At 48.4% G+C, this 24712-nt stretch overlaps 4 protein-coding genes across 16 annotated transcripts in view; 3 read left to right on the forward strand and 1 right to left on the reverse strand.

Annotated features, from left to right (window-relative positions):
- The first annotated feature begins 594 nt into the window (after positions 1 to 594).
- Positions 595 to 3299, forward strand: LOC128918648 (TLC domain-containing protein 5-like). 3 transcript variants are annotated; one of them, XM_054223105.1, is made up of 3 exons: positions 595 to 694; positions 1153 to 1352; positions 2020 to 3184. In XM_054223105.1, exons 2-3 carry the CDS (start codon positions 1157 to 1159, stop codon positions 2556 to 2558), a joined length of 735 nt encoding a protein of 244 aa, XP_054079080.1. In that variant the 5' UTR covers positions 595 to 694; positions 1153 to 1156; the 3' UTR covers positions 2559 to 3184. The 3 variants fall into 3 exon arrangements, 2 of the variants coding, with proteins under 2 accessions (XP_054079080.1, XP_054079079.1); XM_054223104.1 differs by having other exon boundaries at positions 596 to 694; positions 1156 to 1352; XR_008469657.1 differs by lacking the exon at positions 595 to 694 and adding an exon at positions 3191 to 3299 and having other exon boundaries at positions 969 to 1352; positions 2020 to 3065.
- Positions 2989 to 18544, forward strand: LOC128918646 (TLC domain-containing protein 5-like). Of its 8 annotated transcripts, none has more exons than XR_008469654.1 (7): positions 2989 to 3065; positions 9112 to 9311; positions 9720 to 12325; positions 14619 to 14715; positions 16214 to 16931; positions 17233 to 17258; positions 17370 to 18544. XR_008469654.1 is itself a non-coding variant. In XM_054223099.1 (3 exons), the coding sequence occupies exons 1-3, from the start codon at positions 3031 to 3033 to the stop codon at positions 10256 to 10258; spliced, it is 774 nt and encodes a 257-aa protein (XP_054079074.1). In that variant the 5' UTR covers positions 2989 to 3030; the 3' UTR covers positions 10259 to 14610. The 8 variants fall into 8 exon arrangements, 5 of the variants coding, with proteins under 5 accessions (XP_054079074.1, XP_054079076.1, XP_054079078.1 ...); XR_008469653.1 differs by having other exon boundaries at positions 16214 to 16260; XR_008469655.1 differs by lacking the exons at positions 14619 to 14715; positions 16214 to 16931; positions 17233 to 17258; positions 17370 to 18544 and having other exon boundaries at positions 9720 to 11430; positions 11716 to 14610.
- LOC128918645 (translation initiation factor IF-2-like) lies at positions 18506 to 21106 on the reverse strand. 2 transcript variants are annotated; one of them, XR_008469652.1, is made up of 3 exons: positions 20279 to 20638; positions 19785 to 19923; positions 18506 to 19702 (listed from the first exon to the last, which is right to left on the reverse strand). XR_008469652.1 is itself a non-coding variant. In XM_054223098.1 (2 exons), the coding sequence occupies exon 1, from the start codon at positions 21022 to 21024 to the stop codon at positions 20083 to 20085; it is 942 nt and encodes a 313-aa protein (XP_054079073.1). In that variant the 5' UTR covers positions 21025 to 21106; the 3' UTR covers positions 18506 to 19702; positions 19785 to 20082. The 2 variants fall into 2 exon arrangements, 1 of the variants encoding a protein (XP_054079073.1); XM_054223098.1 differs by having other exon boundaries at positions 19785 to 21106.
- The window catches only part of ARHGEF12 (Rho guanine nucleotide exchange factor 12), an 81673-nt gene continuing 76252 nt past the window's right edge, over positions 19292 to 24712 (forward strand). For 2 of the 3 annotated variants that reach the window (XM_054223094.1, XM_054223096.1), the window contains exon 1: positions 21101 to 21758. In XM_054223094.1, the coding sequence (XP_054079069.1) occupies positions 21727 to 21758 (32 nt within the window). In that variant the 5' untranslated portion in view covers positions 21101 to 21726. Of the gene's footprint in view, positions 19384 to 21100; positions 21759 to 24712 lie in introns of those variants that run through there. The other variant, XM_054223097.1, reaches the window with a different exon arrangement.

Here is a 24712-nt window from a genome sequence, read left to right on the forward strand (position 1 = left end):
CATCCTGTTCTGCATGTTTTGTGTCCCTTCTCCCCGCGCATCCTGCACCACTCCCCAGCTCCGGACCCAAGCAGTCCCTCACTCACCGACTCCTGTCTCAGCCTCCCCAACACAAGGGTGGGCACCGTAAGCACCCCGACCACAGCCTCTGCTTTCAAAATGAAGTACAAGACTTGAAAGGGGACTCCAGGACACTTTTTTAAAACAACAACAGGAGGACAAAAGCACGTCCTCTCTTGTCTGATTCAGCTTTATTCTTCACTTTATTCTCCTTCACCAGAGAGAAAAATTCAGCCAAATTAAAGTCTGTGGGCCCCATGGGACTCTGAGAGGAGGGAGGGCTGAGGCTGGCTGGGGGTACCAGCCCTGCTGACACGCTCCAAACGTCCGTCCTTATTTCTCCTGCCCAGTTTCCCCCTCCTGCCCCGGGGCACGCAGCTCTGCTGCTCGCATCCCTTTTCGCCTGCGGGGCGGGCAAGCGGGGATGGGGAGCATCCTCCGTGGCCGCGGAGAGCTGGGGCGGGGAAGGGGGTGTGTGAAGACCCTCCCCGGCAGGAGCTGCCCCGGCCGGGGGCGGGGAGGGGAAAGTAAAACCTCTCGGTGCGCGCCGGCACCGCCTCCCTTCCCGGGCGCTCCCGCAGCCCGCAGCCGGGCGGCAAAGCCGGCGAGCGGCCGGCGGCAGCGGCGAGCCGGGGTAAGGAGCGGGCAGGGCGGCTGGGGAAGGGGGTCCGTGCTGGGGAAGGGGGTCGGGCTCCCCCGCGGGCTGTCCCGGTTCCCTCCCGCTCCGGCCCCCGAGGGCGAGCGGCCGCCGGGCAGGGCTGAGGCGCTTTGGCTCGGTGGGGGCTGCTGGGATCTTGTTTTTCCCCAAACGCGTTAGAGCCTGGGAAACGAGGAGGGGCTTGCAGGGAGGTGGTGCTCGGGGGGGTCTCGGGGGAGCTGGATGCTCACGGGAAGGGTGCGAGGTGTGTTTGGTGGGGTGGTTGGGCTTGGTTTGCTCGTGTGCGTTTTGGCGTTTTGGGTTTGGTTGTGTTTTTTTTTCCTTTCCCCTGGGGTTTCCGTGAATGGGCTGGGGGATTGCTGAGGCACATGTTCTGGATGAACACCCCTTGCTGCAGGGCTGCTGCGCTCGTAATGTCCTCGCTCTGTGTTCAGCAGGATGGTGTCCATCGTTCTGGAGGTGACCTGCAGCCTCGTGTCCTGGCTGTGTCTGTACGCCTGCTTCTGCTCCTGGAACAAGCACCGTTCCTGCGAGTGGAACTGTCGCTTGGTCACTCTGCTGCATGGGCTGATTGTCACTTGCCTCTCAGCTTACGTTGCTCTCTTGGATGGCCCCTGGCCTCTGACCCATGCAGGTATGTTTGGAGTCTTACCCTGACACATGTCCTTGTCATGTGGCGTGGACACCTGGTTATGGGCAGAGTGGGGGGCTGATTGCTTCTGCTGTCTGTTCTCTTATGTGTATACTTTTGGAGCATGTTTGGGGCAGGATTTTGTTTAACTCCCCTGCTTCCTCTCCAACCCTAACTCCTTCTTACTGTTAATCTTTTAATTTTATTTTGTTTTATCCATGTACATACTGAAAGTTTCCAGGTTGGCAGCTGGAGTTTATTGCAGCGTTAGGTGTAGCAATGTGTTGAGAATCGACTAAGTGCTATTTACATTTTTAAGGGTGTAATAACTCCTGGAATTTGGTTGTGGGGTTGTGTTTGCTGTTTTCTATCATTAAATCTCAAATAGTTCTGCTGATGGGGGTCAGGCTTTCCATTCCTGCTTTTAAAGGGTGGAAAGAAAGAGGAGCAGAAGTGTGTCAGGATGGGATAGCCTGCCTGGGTCTGCTGGGCAGGCTGAGGTGTAAGGGGAGAGCGGAACCAGACATCCAAGTGTCCAGCCTGGCACTTGGTCCATAGGGTAAGGCTGGAAACTAGGGAGGAAAGGGGCCTGCTCAAAAACTGTATTGCTCTGTATTGTAGAATAACGTCTTAAATAAGACCCCAGGCTTATGTACATCTTTCATTTCAGGTTCACCAAACACATCTCTTCAGATCCATGTGCTGTCCCTGACCTTGGGTTACTTTATCTTTGACCTGGGCTGGTGCCTCTGTTTCCAGACAGAGGGGGACCTAATGCTGTTCCATCACACGCTGAGCATCTGTGGCATGATCATGGTGCTGGGTCTGGGGAAGTCTGCTACAGAAGTCAACGCTGTCGTATTTGTTAGCGAGATCACCAACCCACTGCTCCAGACCCGCTGGTTTCTGCGGGAAATGGGGTGTTACCACACTTTCCTGGGAGAGGTGGTGGATTTCTTCTTTGTGTTCCTCTTCCTGGTGCTGCGAATCGGAGGAGGAGCTTTGATCATGTATGCAATGGTGACATCCCCAGATCCCAACTGGCTCCTCAAGGCTGGAGGCCTGGCCATGTACATTGTATCTTTGGGGTTCATGGTTGAAATCTGCCGCTTTGTCAGGAGGAAAATGTTGAAAAAATACCATTCCTGGACAAGCCTGAGGAGTACGAATGCACCTGTGAAAACTAATGGGCACTTGACAGCTCACTGATGATAATCCCTTGCGCTAGAGTCCTGGCTACTGATGCCCATTCCTGTGAAAAGAACTCCTAAAAGCAACGTGGAATTGACTTTCTGGCACTGGCAGTAGTCTGCTACCCCTGGAGGAGATAAATCAGTGCTAGGACCATGGGAAAGCTGACAGAAGGGGGGGTTGAGTGGAAATCTGAGGAACCTGGCATGTCTACAGAACTGACTCCCTGACTTCGCCAGCAATGGTACAGTCTTGAGGGGGGTGGCAATGCCAGACCTGTTCAGTCTGCAATCAGTGATTGCACTATCTGTATGTTCTGTGATCATTTTGGAGGTACAATTTTTTTACAGTGTAGAGGCAGAAAATCAAATCTGAAAAATCCCATGTTCCTGTCAGCGGGACAAGGTATGGGTGTGACCTAGCAAAGAGTTACTGGGCCTCGCTGTCCCTTAATCCTGGAGCTGGACAACAGGCTTCACTAAGTACTTGGATGAAAGCCTCTGAACAAGATTCAAGTGCTTACAGGTGTGTAGTGGAGTTGTCCTTTGAGTGTGTGAAGTGATGGTACTTGAGGTGAGGCATTGTTTTACCTCATTGTTTTTAATGATACATTTCTTTTTTTTTTTTTTTAAATACTTGCATTCAAGCAGATACTGATCGTAGAGCACTGTGACTTGACTGGGATTGACTCAGGCCCTTGCAAACCAGAGTCAAGAATTAGACTTGTGCCAATAAAGTCCGCAAGCAGGTGTTTCCCTAGCCTTGGATTGCTTTAAAAAAACAAACAAACAAAAAACCAACAAAAAACCCCCCAACAAACCAGAAACAAAAAACCCAGGCATTTTGTGTGTGAGAGATGATTAGGAAGAGCCCTCTCTGAATGCTCTTTCCGTTCTGGGGTTGGCTCATTTACAAGGCGCTTAAGCTGAATGCATGGCTAGCAAGTCTAATAAGTGACTATATTTTCAGGGGTGACAGTAATGTTTAGGCAGATCTCGGTGTAACATCTGCTCCATCCCAGCAGGTCTCAGAGTATGGACCAGTTCTCTTGTGTTCTTTACCTCTCAGAACTGTGTTCTGACATTTCCCCTGCATTTTTAATGTGAATTTCCCCCTATTTAAGGCTGCAGTTCAGATTTACTCTCCCATAAAAGCCTCGCTTACAGCTGAGAAACAAACTGCCTTGTAAAATAGCTTAAGAGCTTAGCAAGGCTGGTTGCCTTTCCTTCCTGCTTTCAAAGACCTTGTTTGGGAGAGCTTCCTCGTGGAGCTAAAGAAACAGCCTGTGTGGCTCTGGCCAAAGTGGGGTGTCACCCCTGCCGGAGGGGAGCAGTGGGAATACCGCTGCCGTGGGGATGCAGCCTCACTGCCTCCTCCGTGCCTCTTATCTCACGAACGTCAGCACTGTTCAGGGCAGATATCTACCTTGGCTGGGGCTTAGAATAAGGTGTCTGGAGAGATTAAAGAATGACATGAAATAACCTAATTTTTGACATGCCCTCAGAATGCATTGCAGCTGTGAATCCAGGCAAGTTAGCAGGCTAATACGTTTAGAAAAACAGGAGCTATGCACTCCTGATTCCTTGCCAGCATGGCTCTGGGTGCCTGGCCTCGTGAGGTATGAACTCTTGCGAGAGTCACTGCGCTCTTCTGAAAACTCCTGAGAGTGGTGAGACTTCTAATAAAGTTATGTTCTCTTTTAAAAAAGAAACGATTGCTGTAATGTTCTCTTGTTTTGGGTCTTAAGGAGGCAGCTAAAGTTAATGCTGAGGAAAACAGGCTTGAGGGTAACCTAAGCGTGCTAAGGCTAGTAGTCACAGGCAAAGCTCTGGCTCATGCCCTTCACGCAGTTCAGGAAGGAGTGAGCTGGTGGGGAAACAAGCGGAGACTGAGCCATGTGCTCTGGAGCTCAGGCTTGAGGTGTGAAGCATAGATGAAGGTCAGCTGAAGCTCAGATTTGTGATTAATGTGCCCATAACCTGCCTTGCCAATGAGTCACGGTCAGTATCGCAGGGAAGTTAAGAATGGGCCATTAAACAGAGGTGTTTGCTCTTGATGCACGTGAGGTCACAGGGAAACTGCTAAATTCTGGTCATGGCCTACATCCCAGGCTGGCTTTTTTTCTCTGCAGCACCAATGCCCGTCTGTATCCCATTAGATTTCTTATTGGCTAACACTTCAAAGAATGTAATTTTTAATACAGGTGCCTGATTTTTATCTGTCAAATATCTTTGAGGGCTTTTACAGTCACAAGAAGTGAGTGTCAGTCTTGGCCTGTCACGGGGGAAGGCTACTGCGCTCCTGTATATTTCCAGTTCTTGTATATTTCTAGTTTATTTCTGGGGGAGAAGTTTCCTAGTATTGGCAAGCTGGTACACTCTGTGACCCTTCGGCATTGTAAGCCCCCCTTAGAATAGGGACAGAAAGAAGACAAGAAGAAAGAGTGCGCTGCCGAGGGAGGGTGTAGCTACACTAAAATGGGTAGCAATGTGCAGATAACTGTTAGCAGAGGCTCCCGTCCTGAGCTGTTTTGCTGAATGCTGTTTGTCTGCAGGCAAACTGAGCCAGTGCAACTCAGCCTGCCTATTTGAATGGCTGACTCTGCACAAAGCAAACAAGAAAATTAGTGTATAAGCTGCACCCAACTTCTGGTACAATCCACTGGGAGATGATTTAACTTGCCACCTTGCATCTCCCTAGATGCAAATTTTGCATGTTGTATGATCTAGAACAAAAAACCCCACAACTCCTCCTCTATATTCTACCCCAGGTAGAGCGGACCTTGCCTTGTTAGAACTTGCAGAGGGCTCTTCTGTGGTGGCCTCCATTTTTCTTCCTGGTGGCTCTGTTTCTGTGCTATGAGTCAATATTAGCCCTATAGCTTTCTGTCTGTTGATGCTGTTCTGTATCCTAAGCTCAATATTTGAACGGCTCCATCTTTAGTTGTTATTGAGGCTATTGGAGGGGGCCTGGTTGCCTGGCCCAGCAAAGGTGGAGGAAAGCAAGGTGAGACCTAAGATTTGTCAGAGAAGCAAATGCGCTATTAATGCTACTGAGGATGTCGTGCTGGTATAGCTGAAAAATGAGCATCTTGTAGCAATAGAAACCTGTGCCTGGCCTGAACTGGAAAGGTAAGATAGATATCCAGTTGAAAACAGGCTCATTACAGGTGCTAAGAAGTGGGACAAGGCACTCCCACCATCTATATTTCAAAAGGTAAAACTTGACAGGATGAAGGGAAAAAAACCCACCCTATTTCTGGGTGTGAGAGGTTGTTTTGATTGCAACTTACAGAAGGGGTAAGCGTGTTGGTTGGAGGAAGATTTTTTGTAAGCTGCTTCAGGTGTTGTGCATAGGCTACTCTGTGCGTGAAGGGAGGAGAGAGATGTGTTTTAGCACTGAATGCTTGTAGTGAGAAGAAGTTGCTGGGCTCTGTAACTGCTGCATAAGCGCTGGATGAGGGGGTACGCTGAGGGCAGGGCTGTGTGCTTTCCCAGCCTGCTGAAGCGGCATGCTCTGTGGATGACGAACCCCGCGGGGCACGTTGCCGTGAAGCTGGTGCTATACCGATGCAGTCATGTGAGTTCTGTACGAGTGGGCTGACAGCAGGCGCTGCCCGGGTGCGAGCGAAGTGAGCCCGTGTCTGCCTGCAGCCCTGGGCTCTCTGGGATGAGTGAGATGGTTGAAGCGGGTGCATGGGACCAATTCTCCATACCCGCAGGCTGAAGCGATGCTCCGTGTGTGCCCAGTGGGACGTGACCTACCACTGGTTCTGCCAGCGACAGCCTGTTGGGTGATGAACCCGGCTCCCCCCGGCCAGGGGGGCCGGACAGCCCGCGCGGTGGTGGCCCCGGAGGTCCCCGGCCTCCCGGCTGGGTCTAGGAGGGCTGGGCAAGGGGGCTATCGAGGCCTGCGGGGGAGCGGCCCCCCTCCTTCGCTGCCGCGGCCCTTGCCGTCCCTCCTCCCCGCCAGCAGGTGCCCCTCGGCCGCCGCCGCTTCCTCTTCCCGGGCGGCGGAGGTGGCGGCGGGTCCGGCCCCGGCAGCCGCGTCCCTGCAGGTGAGTCCGAGGGGAAGGGCCCCGCTTCCGGCCTAACCCGGCCGCCCCCCAAGGCGGCGGCGGCGGGACGCACTGTCCCCGGGGGCCGAGCTGCGGGCGGCTCGGAGGGAGCGGAGCGGGCCGGGGGCGGGAGGCCGCGGCGGGCAGGGCAGGGGGCGGGCGGCTGCCTCCATCTACCCATCCACCCATCGGCGCCCGGGAGGAGGGCTGCTGGCCGCCGGAGGGCTCGGGGCGGCCCGGCGGGCTCTGCCCCTGGGCTGGGGCGCGTCGTGCGGGCCTCCTCCATTTTCTGATAACGGGAATAACGGTGCTGCGCCGGAGGTGCCCGTCCCGTTTTTTAGGGAGAGCAGGGCTGCTCTGGACTAGGATTTTAGGCACTGTAATTATTGCAGAGCCCGTTTTCATCCGTTGCTACCGGTGGTACAAAAGATAATACAATTACTGCGGTTTTTAAAGGGTATTGCCCTTTCTGGAGTGCGGGGACAGGCTTAATTCACAGGTGCAATACGTATTGTATATGCTAATGACATGGTGAGCTGTGATGTACAATTGGAAGATAGCCCCCTTTCTTTCTTTCCAGGCGATGGAGAAGTATCTTTTTCACGAGTAGGTGTGGAAAACACCTCAAAATATTTAAAACATCATTCCTCTTCCTTCTGCCAGCCTTCTCCAGCTGGTCAGTGCCTTTTGTCTTGTCAGAATTCTTCCAGCCTTATCTGCCCTGACTCTGAATGCATATGGACCTCGAGTACCAGGGATGTCAATGGAAACACCTGGTCAGAGCAGTTAATCACATCCTTATTTCATCTTCCTATGTTCTCGCGGCCCATTATACCATAATGGTTTTGTTTACCCAGCCTCCCAAGTCATTCCTGGTGATGTTTGCAACAGGCCAAACAGGAAGGTTGGGCGCTGCAACCGTGACTCCTCGTCACGTGTAGTCCTTCTGGTGTTCCCCAGCCCTGGGTGTGAATCCAGCGTGACGGTCAGCAGGTACCAGCAGGACCAGCGGCGCTTTTGCTATTGCACAACTGGAAACTCGCGTATCCCAGAGCATGAGTCACCTTCTTTTGATGCACTTCCCTGAATGCTCAGGAGTAATGAGACACATCTTATGTTTTATAGAGAGGCGTTATAAATATGAGCAAGATGTAGATATTAGAGTGTTATGTATTTGGGAGGCTTTTAGCAACAACAGCAGTATCTTCCACAGATGTTTATGTACTGTAATTTTGTTCTTTCAGTATATCTTTTGCTTGTTTGAGAGATTCTGTGTTGCACGGTGAGTAAGGGAAGGTGTATGAAAGAAATAACTGCTGAAAAAAATCTTCATGGGCATAGCTTCTAATCCTTTTGTATCAAAAAGATTTGGAGGTCTTGGTGCCAGAAAAGGGGAAATGAAGTCTGCGGTTAGGAGAGCTAAGTGGTTTTCACCTTGTCTCACTCCTCTCAAGCTGTAGAGGAGGGAGCATCCAGCGCCTTGCCCCAGGGAGGTGTGGGGTGGCGGGGGGCACTCGTGGAGTGCAGCCAGGGGTGGGAAAGGGACGGGCTGTGGGAGTGCTTGGCTGTACCCGAAGGTGGTGGGCCGCTTTATCCAGTCACTGTTTGCTGGGGGGTGCTTTGTTCTAATCTGAGCTTTGTCCTCGCATGCTCATGAAGAAGCTTGAACTATGTTGTTCCACTGTAAGTTTTCCTGGGGAAGACAAGGGGATTTTACAGGGTTTTTTTTTTCCCCCCCAAATTATCCTGGAAATGTGTTAGTGCTAAAAGGTTAAAATTCAGTAGCAGAAGGAGATGGCAATGCCTTTGTGTTTCTCTTGACTTATTTGGAGTTGGTTTCACTGCACTGTGAATATTGATTAGCAGTGAACCCAACAAGTGACTGTGTTTTTTGGGTTTTCTTGGTTTTTTTATTTCAGGAGAGGAGGAACCAAGCTAGCAAACAGCCTGACAGGACGAGTAGGTCAGGTGGGGCAACACAAGCAGACCAGCCAAATGCAGAAATATGGGCAGGGAGGAAAAACAAAGGGGCGGGCATAGCTCTGGATCAAAGTCTTATGGCTGGATGTGGCACTCCTCAGCCTGTCCCTCAGGGAGTGCAGATGGGCACTATTATATCCCAGCAGATCCTGCATTGTAGACTGGTTGAGGAAGTCCTCCAAGGTGTGTTACCAAGTCGTGGTGTTTTCTGTTCAACCAGGCTAGGAATTCACTGCCTTACAAGGTCATGGCTTTCAGTGCATGTTCCCACAGCTGAGGTGATACTGGTGGGGGTCTTTGTGCTGGTGGCCACATGGTGAATCTGCGCTAATTCTCAGGGATACCCTTCTTTGATGTAGGCCTTTCCCTGGAGAAACTGCAGAAAAATATTGTCAGGAGCAAGCAACAGCATCAGGAAACAGCACAATACAGTCAGTGCTGGGATGGTTACGGGTGAGACGCTGCACTGGGTTGTGCTAACACTGCTGAAGGCTAGACCTTCTGATGCAATTTGTCTTTTCGTTCCTGTGACAGGATGCTGTTCCCTCTGCCTCTGCGGGTAGCCTGCAGTCTGCTTGCCTGGCTCTCTCTCTACGCTTGGTTCTGCCATCGCTACAAGCACCGGAATTATGAATGGAGCTGCAGGCTGGTCACACTGACGCATGGCATCCTTGCTACCTGTCTCTCTGCTTACATTGGCTTTATTGATGGTCCCTGGCCTCTGAGTCACCCAGGTAAGTAGTGAAAGTTAAGGTCCCAAGTCCCTCAATGGGTGATGGCACAAAGTGAGGTTCTCTTACCACCTCGGTGTCCAGCCTGTGATTGTAGAGATATCTGAGCTGCATTGTGATGGGAAATATTAGAGAAATGGAGAGACTGGTACTGTATTTTGCTAGTGTAATGGCCCTCCCCAGCTGCAATCTGGCAGAGTGTGTGATCACGTTGTGTGGCCATTACGTATGTGCAGCTGTTAGACTAACAACTATAGCATTGTGACTTGTCTGACTTCAGCTGAGCTGTGATCAGTACAAGCTGATAAGAGCCTGCCAGTGCTGAAGGTGAATCCCCCTTCCTTGTCTCAGATCCTGCCTGCTTGTTGCCTTTATGCTTTAAAGCTCTGTCTGGTGTCTTTTGTGTTTCAGGATCACCAAACACAACTCTTCAGGTACATGGGCTGTGCCTTAGCTTGGGCTACTTCCTCTTCGACCTTTGTTGGTGCGTGTACTTCCAGACAGAGGGTGCCCTGATGCTGGCCCACCATCTGGTGAGCATCTTGGGCATCACAGCGTCACTGGCACTCGGGGAGTCAGCTGCGGAGGTCAATGCTGTCATCTTTGGTAGTGAGATCACTAACCCGCTGCTGCAGGCCCGCTGGTTCCTGAAGGAGGTGGGATGTTACCACAGTTTCACAGGTGATGTGGTGGATTTCTTCTTCGTGGTCCTCTTCACTGGGGTGCGGATTGGAGTGGGGGCCTGGCTGATGTACTGTGAGCTTGCCTCTCCCAAACCCAGGTGGTACATTAAGCTGGGAGGTGTCATCATGTACGCTGTCTCCTGGGTTTTCATGGTCAGCATCTGTCGCTTTGCTAGGAGGAAGAGCATGAAGAAGTACCACGCTTGGAGGAGTCGGAGGAGTGATGAGTTATACTTGAAAACTAATGGACATCTGAAAAACCACTGACTGGATGCTGAGTAAAGACTTGAGTTGACAATCTGGCCAGAAGGGGATCGTGCCTGAAATGCCACTGTCAGGAGAGGAGCCAACACACGTTAGCAATTCTGGAGCCAAATTTATCCCTGGCATAATTCCATTGGAATCCATAGAGCTATGCCATGGATTCATTGGATCTGCAGTGTTTGGCCTGGCAGAGGCTGGCTCAGTGTGTATGTAAGCATATACTAAATGATATGAGCGAAAGAAGGGCTAATTTTAAAGACTAAGCATAGCTAATCCAGCAGTGGAGGTGTAAATAGTAACGCTAGTAGCTAACTCCTTCAGCACTGGTAGAAACTTGGAAGAGAGGAGAAAATGACACTAGATCTTCATGTTCGGTGTTCTGTACCGTCTAGTCAGCTAGAGTGATTCTTCATACTATTAGGAAGAAGCATGTTCTAGTGTTTCATCAAAGGTGGAATTCCTGGCTCTTCCACCAACTCGTTATGTGACCTTGGGCAAGTCACATAACTCTAACTCTGTGCCTAATTTCCCCATCTGTGAATTGGGGGTGATGGAGCTGATCCATCTGTGTTATGCACTTTCAGATCTTTACTTGAGAGGTGCTATATAAATGCAAAATGATGGTTGTTATCTGCACTTTGTTCATTATCCCTGTGTAGTCTTTGGGAGAAACGATTTTGGTGGTTGAGCTAGAGTGTGACTCTAGAAAGAACAGTATTTTAGGTAGGTCGTTGTTTCCTACCCTTTCTAATTCCTTGTAATAACTTATTTAATAACACATTGATAACTTATATTTCAGTAGTGTCCAGAAGCTCTAATCGGCACTGGCGCCTTGCAGGACTAGGTGCTCTGTGAATACACCCAAAGACACAGCCCCTGATGCGAAATGCATTTCTGACTTTTTCCCTCTTCTTCATCCCTGACTTAAAACTCCCCCCGCCCCCTCCAAATACTGCTTTTAGCTCTCTGAGTGACCAGCACTCTCCGTTACGAGAAGCCCCATCAGGACTTGCCAGTAAATGGTTTTCTGGCTGATGGACCAAACCCCGATTTATCTGCAGAACGCCAAAATTCCCTCTGCTGTGCTTATTGACCTAAACGCAGGCGTAGCATGGAGCCAGCCTGAGACCAAATGGCATGCCTTGAGATTGTCAGACAAATACCTTCCACGAGCTGTAAGTAATTATTAAAAATAAGAACAGCAAATGCAGAATGTTTTGCTGCAGCAATCTGCACACAATCTGTACTTGCCATTTTTGGCAGTCTAAAGGGATGATTTGTAGTGGAGATGGTGTATTTCTGTTGCCCTTGAAGTGTCATCCCAGATTCAGATCAGTGTATCTGAACCCAGAGGCTGCCACAGTGTTTGGGGATAGTGGGGTACCGCAGGTGAATGTCTGGAAGCTCTATGGAAAAATGATTGAAAAACACTTGAAATTAGCATTGATGTTTTTCCCCAGGACCATAAATATCAGTTTTGACAAGAGCATTTCCTCAGAATTGGGATTTCTGGTTGAAAAGCGGCCAACATGCATCTTCAAAACTCCGTGGCTAAGGTGGAAGAGCTACCCAGCTTCAAATCTGTCCTCTGCCCTGTTCAAACTAGAGACCAAACCTTGGCTGTCCTTCATCTGAATTGATGCCTTGATCCCTGGGCTTTGAATTCACCTCTGTCTCCCTGATTGGATCTGGGTCACTTTATAAAAGTGAGCATTTATAGGGTAAGAGAGACTTATTTTACAGCCTAATAATTAAAGAAGCGACAGGCACAGAATCTGGCCTTTTTTAAGCAAAAAAGTGAACCTGACTGGGAGAAAAAATTAGCGTTCCTTGTCTGGTCCCATTTGCTGGGAAAAACTGTCTCCCAGTTGGCAGCTTCTGGTGTTTATTTCACTCTATGTTCTTCAGCACTGTTCCTTTGTTATTGCTGTCATTATCATGATTGTTTATGTTGAGCCTCAGCACCAGGCCTCCAGTGCAGCTCAGGTGCCAGTTCTGCTGTGAGCCTTGCCCGTTGCAGCCAAAGACCTGAAGAGCCCAAAGCACTGCAGATTAAGAGCCAACTGATGGGTGAGCTGGTCCTGAAAAGGAAACTTGACTTATTTAGCACAGCGCAGTGATACAACTATTGAGCCTTGAAGGGAGACAAGAAGAGCTAGTTGGGGCTTGCTGGTTCCTTCCCAGCTCTGCTGCTGCTGTGGGGCGTGTCAAGGAGCCTTTTTGCCTCAGCTTACCCACTTTATTAAGTGGGTACAGTATTACCTACCTCGTGGGGTGTTTTCATTTGTTAACACTAAGCCACCTTTGATAAATGTTTGGTCTGTGTCAAGATGTGCTGTGTAAAGGCAAAATGCTGTTGCTTTGAGTGAAGCACTTCTCACTATGACCCATCATCAGTACTTTTTCACCTGAACGCAGCATTTCCCACTGTCTGGCTTGCCTCACAAAAACAGGAATCCAAGGTGTTTTGCAGTGGTGCTTGTGGGTAGGAGTCAAAAGGAGTAAGCTAGACACAGGTGTAAAGATCAGGCTTGCTGCTTCTTGTTCAGGTGGACTCCCAAGTTGAAGAAAGTATTATGTAGTGGGTTTTCCCTAGTAAGGATTGCAGTAAATCTGGAGCCAAAAGAGTTTCAGCAGCCAGCCTGACCCAGGGAATAAGGGCTTTCAGCCGCAAGTCCTGAAGAGGAGTAGGTGAAAACCGCCTGTTCATTTCTCAGCGCAGCTGTTGACTTGCCTACCAAGAAGACTTTCCTGAGCAGTCCTGATGATTTGGACTCTGACCTCTGGTTTGGTGTGCAGCATAATGCATGCTTACAGCCCTTCTGTGGGGGCTGTACAGTCCATACCTGCCCAAGTGAATAAGGATGTCAGTGACTGCAGGTATTTATGAAACAGATTGTGTGAACATGTTTTTAAAGATAATGCACTTCATGGCTGATTGGTCCCCTTCTTTGAACTGGGGGGAAACTTGCTTGGAAGAAATAGAGCACTGTGATCAGTGTTGAGGCTTTGGAAGTTAAACAAGGGCACCAGAAAATAAAAGAGCAATTAGGAATGGCTTTATGAAGTAGAGCTAGCAACAGTGTCTCAGAGCAAGACCTCATTGTGGGCTCCAGCATAGAATCACAGACCCAGAAGTATAAATTTCAAGCTATGGAGCACATGGTGGGACCTGTCCTCAGGCTAGTCCATAGTGGCTAGAGCAAAACGTTAAAAGGAAACTGCAGAACTAGTGTGAAATAATAACTTGTGTTTGAATTACTGTGTAATAGCAACTAATGTTCCACCAGTGAATGGTGTAGATGCTTTGTATTATGTTTTATAAAATAAAGATTATTTAATTATATGAGGAATTTGTTTTCTGTCTTTGGATGTAGTTCTTAAGTTGTATCACGTGTTGCTGGATGAGTCGGCCTTGCTAGTGTAAATGAACAAAGTGATGGTCGGTGGGTACCTTTTAGGGACTGAGCCAACAACTCATACAGCTTTCACCTTTATTGCTTCTTAGCTGAGTTAATAGGCGGAGAAACCACCCTTCTTTGCAAGGTTGTTATGAGGAGTACTTACTAGTTTGGTGTTTGCTAATAGGTGCTCTCATGTTGTTGACTGGCTGAACAGGGTGCATTTCTTCCTTAGGGTTTGTTGCCAGGCTTTTCATGCACCTATCCTCAGGCAACTCAGGGAGCAAAATGTTTCCATTGTTTTCCATGGCCAATATGCTAGAGGATATAGTTCTCTGTTTCCACACTGTGAATACAAGCTCCTCTCATTCATAAACTAAATGTTGTTGCCTAGGAATTGCTTCATTGCGACGTCTGATAGGAAGGGAGTATGTTTTAGCATTATTTAATGTTGCCTTGTGTGGGGGTACTTACAGCTGTAGAGATGAGCCAAAGTCAGCACTGTGCAAAGGTGCAGATTTAATCTGGGGTCTGAGTGGTGCTAGCCTGCGTCTCCACGTGCCTGCTGTGTTGTTATTGCTTACGTACTGGGGGCTGCTTTCATTCAGAGCCAGAGAGAAACGGCAGGGCTGTACCACTGCTGGGAGCTGTGTGTATCAAGTTCTCTTCGTGCCCTGCAGCTCCCCGGGGCAGGGCTGACTGTGCCACATGATCTGCTGTGCGAGGGGTGAGCTGCCAGGGGGATGTTGTGCAGGGCTCAGGTCAGTTTGCACAGGGGCTTCTTTTGCCCGTGTTGCAATAGCTTAGCACTGGGAAAGACACCCAACAGACAGAACAGCTTTGTCACATGATTTAGAATGTTGTGCAATCCTTTTAAAAGCTCTGCTTCAAAGGATGCTCCTAAAAGAAGAGGAGAGGAAAGCATTTATTTCAGTGATGCTTTCACAACAATTTATTCCTAGGCACCAACAAGAATTTCTGAGAGCCAGGCACTGGTACAGACCCAGAAGGGAAGAAAAGCCCTGCCCTGCATGGCCTGTTAACAGCACCTCTGAAACTGTGAGTAGCCAAGCCATGCTCAGGAAAGACCTGAATGTAGTGTTTGTGTGTCATGTTGGTAAAGAATAGCTACTCTGCCTTGCTTACGGTCACAGCATTTTACCAGAGGTCCAGCATGACAAAAATCTGTTTTCTATAAATAGTTAAGCCAATTTAGTTGTTTGGATGTAACCCTTAAATCTGCCTCAAAATCCTACAGCGCTGGGGAGCAGCTGTGCAGTGTTGAGGCCTCTAGAGACACTGGCCTGTGTACAGTCTACAAGCAGCCTCACTGCATGATGTAGGGGTCTCGGGGACTGCGATAATTTATCCTGGGAGTTTGTTTAACCTGTGAGGTAGTCCAGAAGCAGAAAAGAAAGTACAGCAGCATTCTGAAGCTTTGTTTTAGAGCTGCAAGTATCTTCCAAGTTTCGTATCTTCAGGAATGCCGTGCCACAATCTAGCCTTAAGTCAATGGGCAAATGTGCTTTGACTGCAAAGAGAAATCTGCTCCCCCCCCCCCAGTTTATTTCATTTTTTTGTCTTCCCATTATTTCTTTTAAAGCCATTCCTTCTCTGCTGCCTGCCTTTTGCTTCTACTGCTGGCCTTGCAGTAGAACTTTATAAAATTAATCTTCTGTTTCAGGCTTCTGGCCTCTTTTTCTAGCTGAACTCATTTGTATTTGAAGAAATTGCAATTTTTTTTAATATTCAAGGCTTTATTCCCTTGCAGCAGTAGTCCAAGCACTGATGTAAAAGCATAGCATTTTAAGTCTTTGGAATCTGCTATTAGAGTAATACCAGTGCTGTCAGCAAGTCTGTTCCGCGGACAAAAAAGATGAGAGAAAGTTTTAAGCTTCATGGAAGTCGTGGATATGTTCCTGATACTTGCAGGCTTTTTATAGCTTGGCTGGAAGTGAAGTAACACGTCTGCTGCCATTTCCAAAGAAATCAAATTTCAGAGACCGAGAGAGAGTCAGCGTTAGCCTTGTGTTGCATAAGCAATTTCTGGGCAAGGAGCAACTCTTTTTTGGTTATCCCAATATACCAGCACTTTTCTCTTTCCAAGTCAGCTTCAATATGTGCTCTAGTAAATCTGTGTAAGAGAAGGTGTTAGCTTTTGCTGGCTTTGTCCTGTTTCCCTCAAGTTCCAGGGGGAGTTTGGCAGCTGGTAAGTTGGCAATGTAAGAGATCTTTAGAAAATGCCTTTAAGAAGGAACTGGACAGATCAAGGTGTATGGAAAAGCTTTTGCCAAGTAAGAAGGGTTTGCCAGTCGGTCATTTCGTATGGAAAGGAGAAAGTGTCAGTTTCCGTGGCTTCTCAAATGTTACAAGGTACGGTTTTCAGCAATGCTTTATTATGTTGCTGTTTGAATTGTGTGTCTTGTCAGAAGGTTATGATCTGTTCAGTGTAACGGATAATCCTCAAGTGTGATGAGAAATAATGTTATTCTCCATCTCTTTAGATTTTACCCTAATAAGATACCTCTTTTTTTTTTCTTCCCCTCCCTCCAATCAGAGAACATTGATTCTAGCAGACAGCAAGAAGGAAACTCATGACAGAAGGTACAGCAGCTTCATCTGTCCTTACAAAGGTTGCTGCTTTAATTATGCTGATATGGAAAGAAAGCTTAGTGCTATAAAAATGCTTGCTGCGGCGTGGATTATCCAGGTTTAGGAACTGTAATAAGCTGTCACAGTAGAAGCTCTGATAGATCAGGCAATGTGTGTCTCAACAAAGTCAGCAAAGTATTACATTTGTGTCCAAGTGATTTAAAAGCAAAGTGGCCCTGTATGCATTTCCAGTCAACTGGATGCAGAACAAGCTGCCTGTCTTTAAGGTATTTTAAGGTATGAGATGGTAAAAGGCCTTGAAATTGCATAGCAGTGTGGAGCATGGCACAAATTCATGGTTTTTTTTCAGATTAGAGATGCATCCAGATGGCCGATATGGCTGTTGGATCAGTCGTATCAGTTTCTGAAGCAAGTTACAGCCACAGTGCAGTGAAGCTGGTTAGCACCAGGCCAGCTGGAAAATTCAGGGGAGGAGCAACAAGATAGACACGTGTCTGGATTTGATTCAGGGTATCATTATTATCTTCAGCTCCCTCAAAAGTAGGATCTCAACAAATAACAAAATCCCGCACACATTCTCAGCTGGCTCAGAAGAATTACATGCCAGAGCAGTTCCCTGGGATTGAAGGATGCTGAACTAAGCAGCAGCTGTTAGTGCTTAGGTGAGTTTGGCTGGATGGAATTGCGGGGCACTACAAAAAATCAGCAGGGCAGGAAGGTTTAAGTTACGCTAAGCTTGAAAGCAGAGGCAGGCTTACCCTGGTCCTGACACAAGGTCAAGGTCCTATCAGTTCTTCAGGAGTCACAAATTCATATGCACATTTGGGAAATGGGCTGTCTTCTCTGTCAGCCTTGGGAATCGTTTCCCCTGTGCCTGTCCACTCCAGCTGTGCAAGGCTCAAAGGTTGGCTGTTGCCTTCCTAAAGCAGCTGACTTTTTTTTTTTTTTTTGTTTTGTTTCCAGAACAGCAGTTGGCACAGCAATTTATGGTAAGTTTAAATAACAACACAAAATACCCGTGCGTTCTCTTACTGGTTTTAAATTGATTACTTGTAAGTAGCAAGTTAGAAGACTCTTTGTCCATTTAATTTTTCTGATAGAGGTCAGAGAAACTCAGTTAATGGCCCATCGTGTCTGACTTACAGCACCCAGTTTTACAAAGCAATCCTTAACTTTGAGATCTGCAGGAGATCCATTGCATTCACAGGTAAGTTGCTCTAATAGTTGATTATTCTATCTGAAATGTGAAGGGAAATTTTCCTGAAAGAAAAATTATTATATTTGCTATTTGTTCATACTTAAAATTTGAAGTATCAAATTTTAAGTATGAACAAATAGTGGATATAATACTTAAATCTGAAGTATCAAATTTGCTATCAGAGGCAAGGCAGGGTGATACATCTGGCATCAGGCAGTAAAAAAATTACCGTCCTTTGCTGATTTCCTAGCTTTGTTTACCCTGAGTGGTGCAAACCCTGATCAGACGGCCACACCTGAACCCTTAGGTGGTGAGAGTGCAGCAAGCAGAGCACCCCACAGCTCCACAGCCTGGCATGCTTTGAAATAAATGCTTGTTTGAAAAGGGGACCTCGCTGTTAACCTGCCGGTGGGGACGGCTTCGGAGGAGAGGTGCCACACAAGGATTTTCCAGCAGATGGCAACAGCTCCTCAGTGAGCTTCGGGTGCGGGGATGGAAAACTGGGTCTGTGCCAAAAGAACCTCAGTGAAACCTTGGTAAGCCTGCCTTCTCAGGAGTCCCGTATAGGATGCCTCCAAGGATCTGTCCGTGCCGTGCCGTGCTGTGCTTTACTTTAAGGCAAAGCAAGAAGTTGTCCTTCGTAGGACTCAACCTTCTTCACTTCAGGGTCCTCCTTACTTGAGCCACTTAGCTCTGCTCAGGACTTTAAAAAATAGACTGTTGGGGACATTGGTGCTTTGCCCTGGAGACATGGACTGATGAGGTTAATACGCAGTTTCCACTTCTGGCATCTAGGTCTGTATGATGGTATTCTCTGTAAATTCAGGGTAAGTGAGGACTTTATAGCTACGAAAAAAAAATCTATTTTAATTGGTACTGCACAGTGTAATTGCTTATTGATTTTCCCCACCCCTGACCCTGGATTTCACGCTGTTAAACTGCCCCAGCAGCAGAAGTATCATAAATAGGCATCTACATTAACGTATGCAATCCGCTCCCACCAAAAAAATCATTTGGAGAAAAGAAAAGCAGTTATGGTTTCAGAGTCTACTTTTGAATTGTTTTATTAGTGCTTTTTCTTTTTAATTGTTGCATTAAACCTTGAAATGTGAATGCAGCACATTATGAGCAAGAGTTAATCTACTGAGCCGTGTGTGGCATAAGGGTTTTATGCTTCCTTTTTGTCACTGGTGTAGTTTTGTGTAACGCTGTTTCTGATAATACTGAGCAAATTTTTGGCAAATGTTAATCACTGTCACTCCACTGAATTTTACGTCAATTTACTGCAGCAGGGGATAGTTTCCTTCTCATTCCTATTTTTTTTAAGGATTTCCTCGAGCTAGTTGTTATTGTCATTATGTTGTCATGCACAATAAAATATAATTAAAGTAATAAAAAAGCATCGAGGCCTAACATGCAAATGCTGGGCCTGCCGTGAAACAGAAGGTCTCCCAGGAGTCTTCCTCTCTCAAAGCACAGTATGTGATGTTCCCTAAGTTAAAAGCAGGGAGGGGTTTATTGCAGAGAAGATGGAATAAAAAGATATATAATAAATATAGTTAGATAGAGGTATTCTGTGACTCCATTACCACTGACGAATGTATCGCATACAGCTGCAGAATGAGAGGCAATCGTGGCTGCATGTCTTGCACCCCCCCCTTTTTTTTTTTCTTTCAAGCCTCTGTCTTCCTCAAAAGGAAACCAAAGGAGGAAGTGTAAATGTCCTGTGTATATATGTCAAGTATAATCTAGAAAATTATTTCATCCCACACTTCCCTTCTTTCCACTGAACTTCTTCAAAACAACAAATTCTGCAGACTATCCAACAGTCTCCCGGCTTCCTGATTCATGCTCACTTCGCTGCAGGGAGGTAAAAACTATACAGTGGCAGGGTCCTGAGTATATCTTCAACCAAGGTATGTCCTGTATGCTTAATGATATATCTGAGCTTCCAGCAGCCTGTTTTCCATACTCTTTCCAAGTCCAGTGTCCTGGATTTGAAGAAGTATATCAAGGTAAGGGGATGGTGTACTATTTGATTGGGATTAGCTAATAAGATTATTTTGGTCTGTTGACATTTGCTAGGGAAGGCTCATGTTCTGCCATGAGTTCCTCTGCATCGAGAGGCCAGGGGTTAATGTGGAGTCCAGACAGGCACTCCTCCTTCAAGCTGTGTTGTATGTGGCGTGCATGGCAGGGAGTACGTCAAAGGTGTGTTTCTGTTGAGAGCTGTGTCTGGGGAGAGAAAAATACACACGTGTTAAAATTTGAATGTCCATATAATCTGTATTTAGTAGGTATGGTAGTATACAGTCACCTTTTCATACTGGAGGGGGTTTTGCATTAAGAGAAGGGGAGCAGGAACAGGCCCTTGGCTGTGGTGTTTCTGGAAGGCCGAGGTATGAACAGGCACAGATCGCTTCTCATCCCCATTTTGGATTTTTGTTGACCTTCACCTGTGAGAAGAATTCATGATGAAATGTGCTGTGGAAACGGAGGGAACATGAGATTGGATACGGGGCTATGAAAGGTCTGGGAGTAAACAGCACAGCTGGTGACTATGTGAGGCTCCAGAGCTGCGCAGCTCCTGGCACCTCACTGTGTTAATTTGCTGCTTATTTTCTTTCTGTTACAAGTTTCTTCGGTGTCATACTTCCCACGCTGCATACTGTGCAGATGGAGGCACGGACACTCCCTGCCCCTAAAAGCTTGTAACAAGACAAAACAGAGGAGCTGGGGGGTAAGGGGGGAGAAGGGGGAGGATGGCGATGGAGCTCCGGGATGGAGGGATGGGGAAAGGGAGAGGGAAACCTTTCCGGCAGTTCCGCGGCAGGCCCGAGGAGGAGGAACTGTGCATGAGTTGTGATGGTAGGAGCCGGCCTGGAGAAGGCCCAGGCTGTCCCGGCTGGGCCCAGCGAGTGCGGGGAAGCCCGGCCTGGCCCCCGCCTCTCCCCCCCCCGGCGGCCGGGGCAGGCCGAGTCCGGCACGGCAGCCGCCGGGAGCCCGGGGGGGGCGTGAGGGGAAACCCCCTCCTGCGCCGAAGGGGAGAGCAGACCGACCCCCGGCACTATACACTCAGGGCACACCCGGGGGAAGAGGAGAGGCGGCAGCACCGCCCCGCGGCCGGCCGGCAGTGGGAGGGAGGGAGGGAGGGGCGGCCTGCTGCCGGCGGAGGGGTCGGGCGGGCGGAGCGCGGCGGAAGGATACGGCAGGAGGGGCGGGTGTGAGGAGAACCGGAGGTACGGACGCCCCCCGAAAGCGCGGCGGCGGCCCGGCCCGGCCCGGCCGGGATCAGCGAAGGCTCCGCCGGGTACGTGCCGCTCCCCGCCTCGCAGCAGCGCAGCTGGGCCGGAACCGGGCCGGGAGGAGCGGAGGGGAGTGGCGGCAGGAGCGGGCCGCGCTGGGACTTTGCCCCGAACCGGGCCGGCACCGAGCTGCCCGCAGGCCGGGCTCGGCGGCTGAGGCGACCCAGCCCGCCCGGGGCCTCGCCGGCAGGCCGGGCCGCCGCGCCCCGCTCTAGCTCGGGCCGAAGCGGGACAGGCGGAGCGGCAGGGCATGGACCTGCGGGCCTAAAGGCGGCAGCGGCGGGGCGGCCGCCCTTCCCGACCCCCCCTGCGGGCGAGCCGGCGGGCGGGGGGTCGGGGCGGGCCGGCGGCGGGACATGGGCCTCTGCGCGGCGGCCCTGAGGACAGCGACAGCCGGCGGGGCCCGCCGCCCGCCCCCCGCGGGGGGAGAGGCCGTGAAGAGAGGTGGGGAGGGGGGCACCCCGCGGCCGGCGGGCACCCCCCTCCTACCGAGAGCCGGCCGCGGAGGGGGGCGAGCGGCCCCAGGGAGCCCCGCCAGCAGCCGGCCCCGGTTTTGCCTGCTGGCCTGCCGCCTGCGCGGACAGCCGGGCTTCCCCTCCGCCCCGAAACTCCGGACCGGTGAGGATTGGCTGCTTCGGAAGACTTTTTGGCAAGCGTTACTTTTCTCCTCTTCCTTGGGGGAACGGTTTGTTTTGGTTTTTTGTTTTTGGTTGTTTTTTTCTTGAACATCCCCCACACCCTACTTCCGTGGCCTGGATATTCAGGGTGACTGCAAGAAGAGTTTTGGAAATCTTTTTTCCTGCCCTTGAACTGAATTTGTCCTCTGTGCATGCCTCTTCTGGAGCAAGGCTGGATCCTGAACCTCAGTGCGTGTGGGGGGCAAAGCCTCATTAATATTCCTGCAGTAATAGTAAAATGTAAATTGGATAATACGACTTCTTGCCAAAGGCTCCAATGAGTGGCACACAGTCCACAATCACGGACAGGTCAGTATAAAATGAGATTTCTTCTTTTTTTTTTTTTTTCTTTTTCTTTTCTGGTCTAGTCTCTTCCCAGAGCTCATCACTTTCCATTCCCACTTCAGTGACAGCGTGATAAGTGGGATCAGAAAAGCAGGATTAAATCTGAGTTTCTGGGAATCAGTATGTACCTGGGGTGGCGGACTGTCAAGGCAACTGGGTTAACTTTGAAACTGGAGTATTTCAAGTCCAACAGCTTTCAAGCCTTCCGGGCTGACTTTGTAAGAACCAGGGACTGTAATTCATCTTACAGCATGGGTTGGTGCTGGGAGGAACACCAAAAGGAACTGTTTCTGCAAAAAGTTAAAGCAGGAAAAGTGACAAGAGTTTAGGATACAGCTCGAGTCTGAACTCAGATGGTGGAGAGAATACACTTGCTTCTCCTTAGGTCAAGCATTGTAGCCTTCCAGAGAGAGGTCACTTCAGGTGAGGGCAGGAAGGGATAGTTGATGAGCAGGAATGTCTGCTGGTGTCTACCTTAGCAGTAATCTGTTCCTTGCTTTTAGATACCTGCTCAGGCCTCTGGGCTTCTCTGCAGGTGCTGCCATGTGCATTTCATTAGCAGTCTGGGATTCTCTTGCTTGTACTGGGATGCTTCAGAAGCAGGGGAAAAAAAAAACATGTTTTCTATTGTGAGAAAAAAAGAGAAAGAAGTTGGAAACCTCTGGTGCTTTTGAGACAGAAGTATGGAATGAGTGTCTTTTTTTTTTTTTTTGATGAGAGGAAGAGGTATCTTTTTTGACACTTCTAAGCTGAAAAAACTTCTCTTTTATTACGTATTTTATTATATTCTCCTTGATTGTGCATATTTGGAGGTTAAGGTGTGAATGTGTGTGACAAAGGCCTTTCTGCTTAGGCTTTTGATGACCAATACAAGCAGTTCTGGCACAGGCAAGAAACCGGGCCTGGGACAGAGGGCTGCTGCATTTGGGTACCTGAGATCACCTTTTAGACTCCAGAGATGGGCAGGAAAGAGAGGGCGTGTAGTTCTCACTTCCACTTAAGCCTTGTCATGATTCCACTGTCTTAACAGACAGTACAGCGCCTGAGCAGTGTGAGTACATCTAATAAACACGTATAGTCTGTATTTATGACTGTGCTGTTCATAGAGTACTGAGTCTTTGAAATGCATTGTATATTATATTTGCGCTAGCAGAATAGGTGACAAAAGAAAACTCTTAACTTTTTTTCTCTTTTGCAGTGCATGTGCATGAGATATTCTTGAGTTGCAGGTTATTTTTCTTCTGTACCAGACAAGACAGTGACAGTAAAAAGAAGGTGGCATTTCAGTGGTTTTGTGAGAATTCTGTCAGGTACTTAAGAGAGTATGTCTTAACGGCAGGTTGCAAGATATCAACAGGAATGAGAGGATTTTTGTACTAAGAAGCAGTTGAGTGGTGCATGGGAAGGAAAAGCATGAGGACAGGGAATTTAGTTGACTTGTTAGTAAAACAAAATACTTTCCATTATTGAGTTGGAACGGCCAAATTGAAAATGCAGCGGAGACAAAAACCGTCTCGTTTCCTTTTGCTTTCAGTCATGTCAAGAGGATGTTTCTGTTTGGTGTTCCATTAAGGTTTTGGTTCAAAAGACTTTTGATGTCAGGTGCGGAGCTGTCTCCACAACCCTGGCAGCTGGAGCTTTCTGGCAGCAGGGTTGTGTGATGGTTGGGGGAATGCGGGGAAGCAGGGCCTGGCCTTGCCACTACTATTCTCTCTGGCCCGAAGGAACCCCAGCTCTGGGGGTGCGAAGGGAGTTCAGTCGTTGTGGCCCATTCATTCCCTGGCTGAGCCTTTCAGCAGAGCACCGGATGTGGCGGTGGTGCATGTTCTCATCATGGGGACGTTTGCCTACTAGTGTCTGGAGCAAGGCTGCTCCTTTTCATCTACAACATTGTGTGGGATCTGGATGGGGTGTTTTTCGGTCACTGTTTTCCTAGCAGTACATTGGTGAAAAGCTTGCTTTCCCATTTGGCTTAAGAAGGCTCTGTATTGCCTCTTTAAATCTGTCTCTTAAGCTTGGAATGTAAAGCAGGTGCAATATAAATAAACTCGATGCTTCTAGTGTCATTAGACCTACATGATATAAATCGTAAGACATGTTTAATTCTCTCTCTATGTATCAGTGACCTTCCTTGGTGGGATCGAGTTGGGATCTGCCTTAAAACAGAAAAACCCAGCTTGCATCTGTGCCAAATGGTATTAGGAATATAATAGGGTGGCATCGGCCTGCATTTTTCTCCATATTAGCTTTACATATTTGCATTTTACATATGTATAGCTGCTTAAATCCCTGCTACAGACAGCACGCTTTCCGTCAGCTTAAGGTGGCAATCATTCCATGTGTTTTGATAGCTGTGTGACATTTCCATGTCCAGGTTGCACTAAAACACATCCTTTACGTGTTTTATGTCTTTTAGCGTTCTTGTTGATGATGTCATGTATGGCATTAAAGTATAAAGTAAATCAGAAGGAATGTATTAATGGCCATTTCTGGTGCTGTTCTGTAGCCAGTACTATAAATGATGTTTTCACTAAGCCCCCTGCTTTTTTTTTTTCCTTCTTCTTTTTTTTCCTTGTAGTGTTTTCTTCTTTTTCCCAGGAAAGTTCAATGGATTTTAGTGTCTGAGACTATGCTGAAAATACTGTCATGCCAGTTCACATCTCGTGTGTCTGGCATAATTGTCACTGTGGACCAAACCTTAACCCAGTTAATTTTGGTAATGGTTATGCTTCATCCCTGAGTTGAATTCTGTTATCCAGCTGGATCATGAAGCAACATCGATTTTCTTGCATCTTTTTTGTCTAGTGTCTTGAGACTGGAGGGAAGTGAGTGCCTGGGGGAATGGGGGAATACCAGGTATTAAACAAAAAGAGAGAATAGATGTTAAGACTTCTAAGAGTGTAATGACCATTCAGCAA

This window comes from Rissa tridactyla, chromosome 17 (genome assembly GCF_028500815.1).
Source record: "Rissa tridactyla isolate bRisTri1 chromosome 17, bRisTri1.patW.cur.20221130, whole genome shotgun sequence".
NCBI lineage: Eukaryota > Metazoa > Chordata > Aves > Charadriiformes > Laridae > Rissa > Rissa tridactyla.

Coding starts and splice junctions, on each gene's coding strand:
- LOC128918648 (XM_054223105.1), top strand. CDS start 1,157: ATGGTGTCCATCGTTCTGGAGGTGACCTGCAGCCTCGTGTCCTGGCTG. Junction 1,353..2,019: donor CTGGCCTCTGACCCATGCAG/GTATGTTTGGAG, acceptor CTTTCATTTCAG/GTTCACCAAACACATCTCTT.
- LOC128918646 (XM_054223099.1), top strand. CDS start 3,031: ATGAAAGCCTCTGAACAAGATTCAAGTGCTTACAG. Junction 3,066..9,111: donor CAAGATTCAAGTGCTTACAG/GTGTGTAGTGGA, acceptor TTCCTGTGACAG/GATGCTGTTCCCTCTGCCTC. Junction 9,312..9,719: donor CTGGCCTCTGAGTCACCCAG/GTAAGTAGTGAA, acceptor TTTGTGTTTCAG/GATCACCAAACACAACTCTT.
- LOC128918645 (XM_054223098.1), bottom strand. CDS start 21,024: ATGCCCTGCCGCTCCGCCTGTCCCGCTTCGGCCCGAGCTAGAGCGGGG.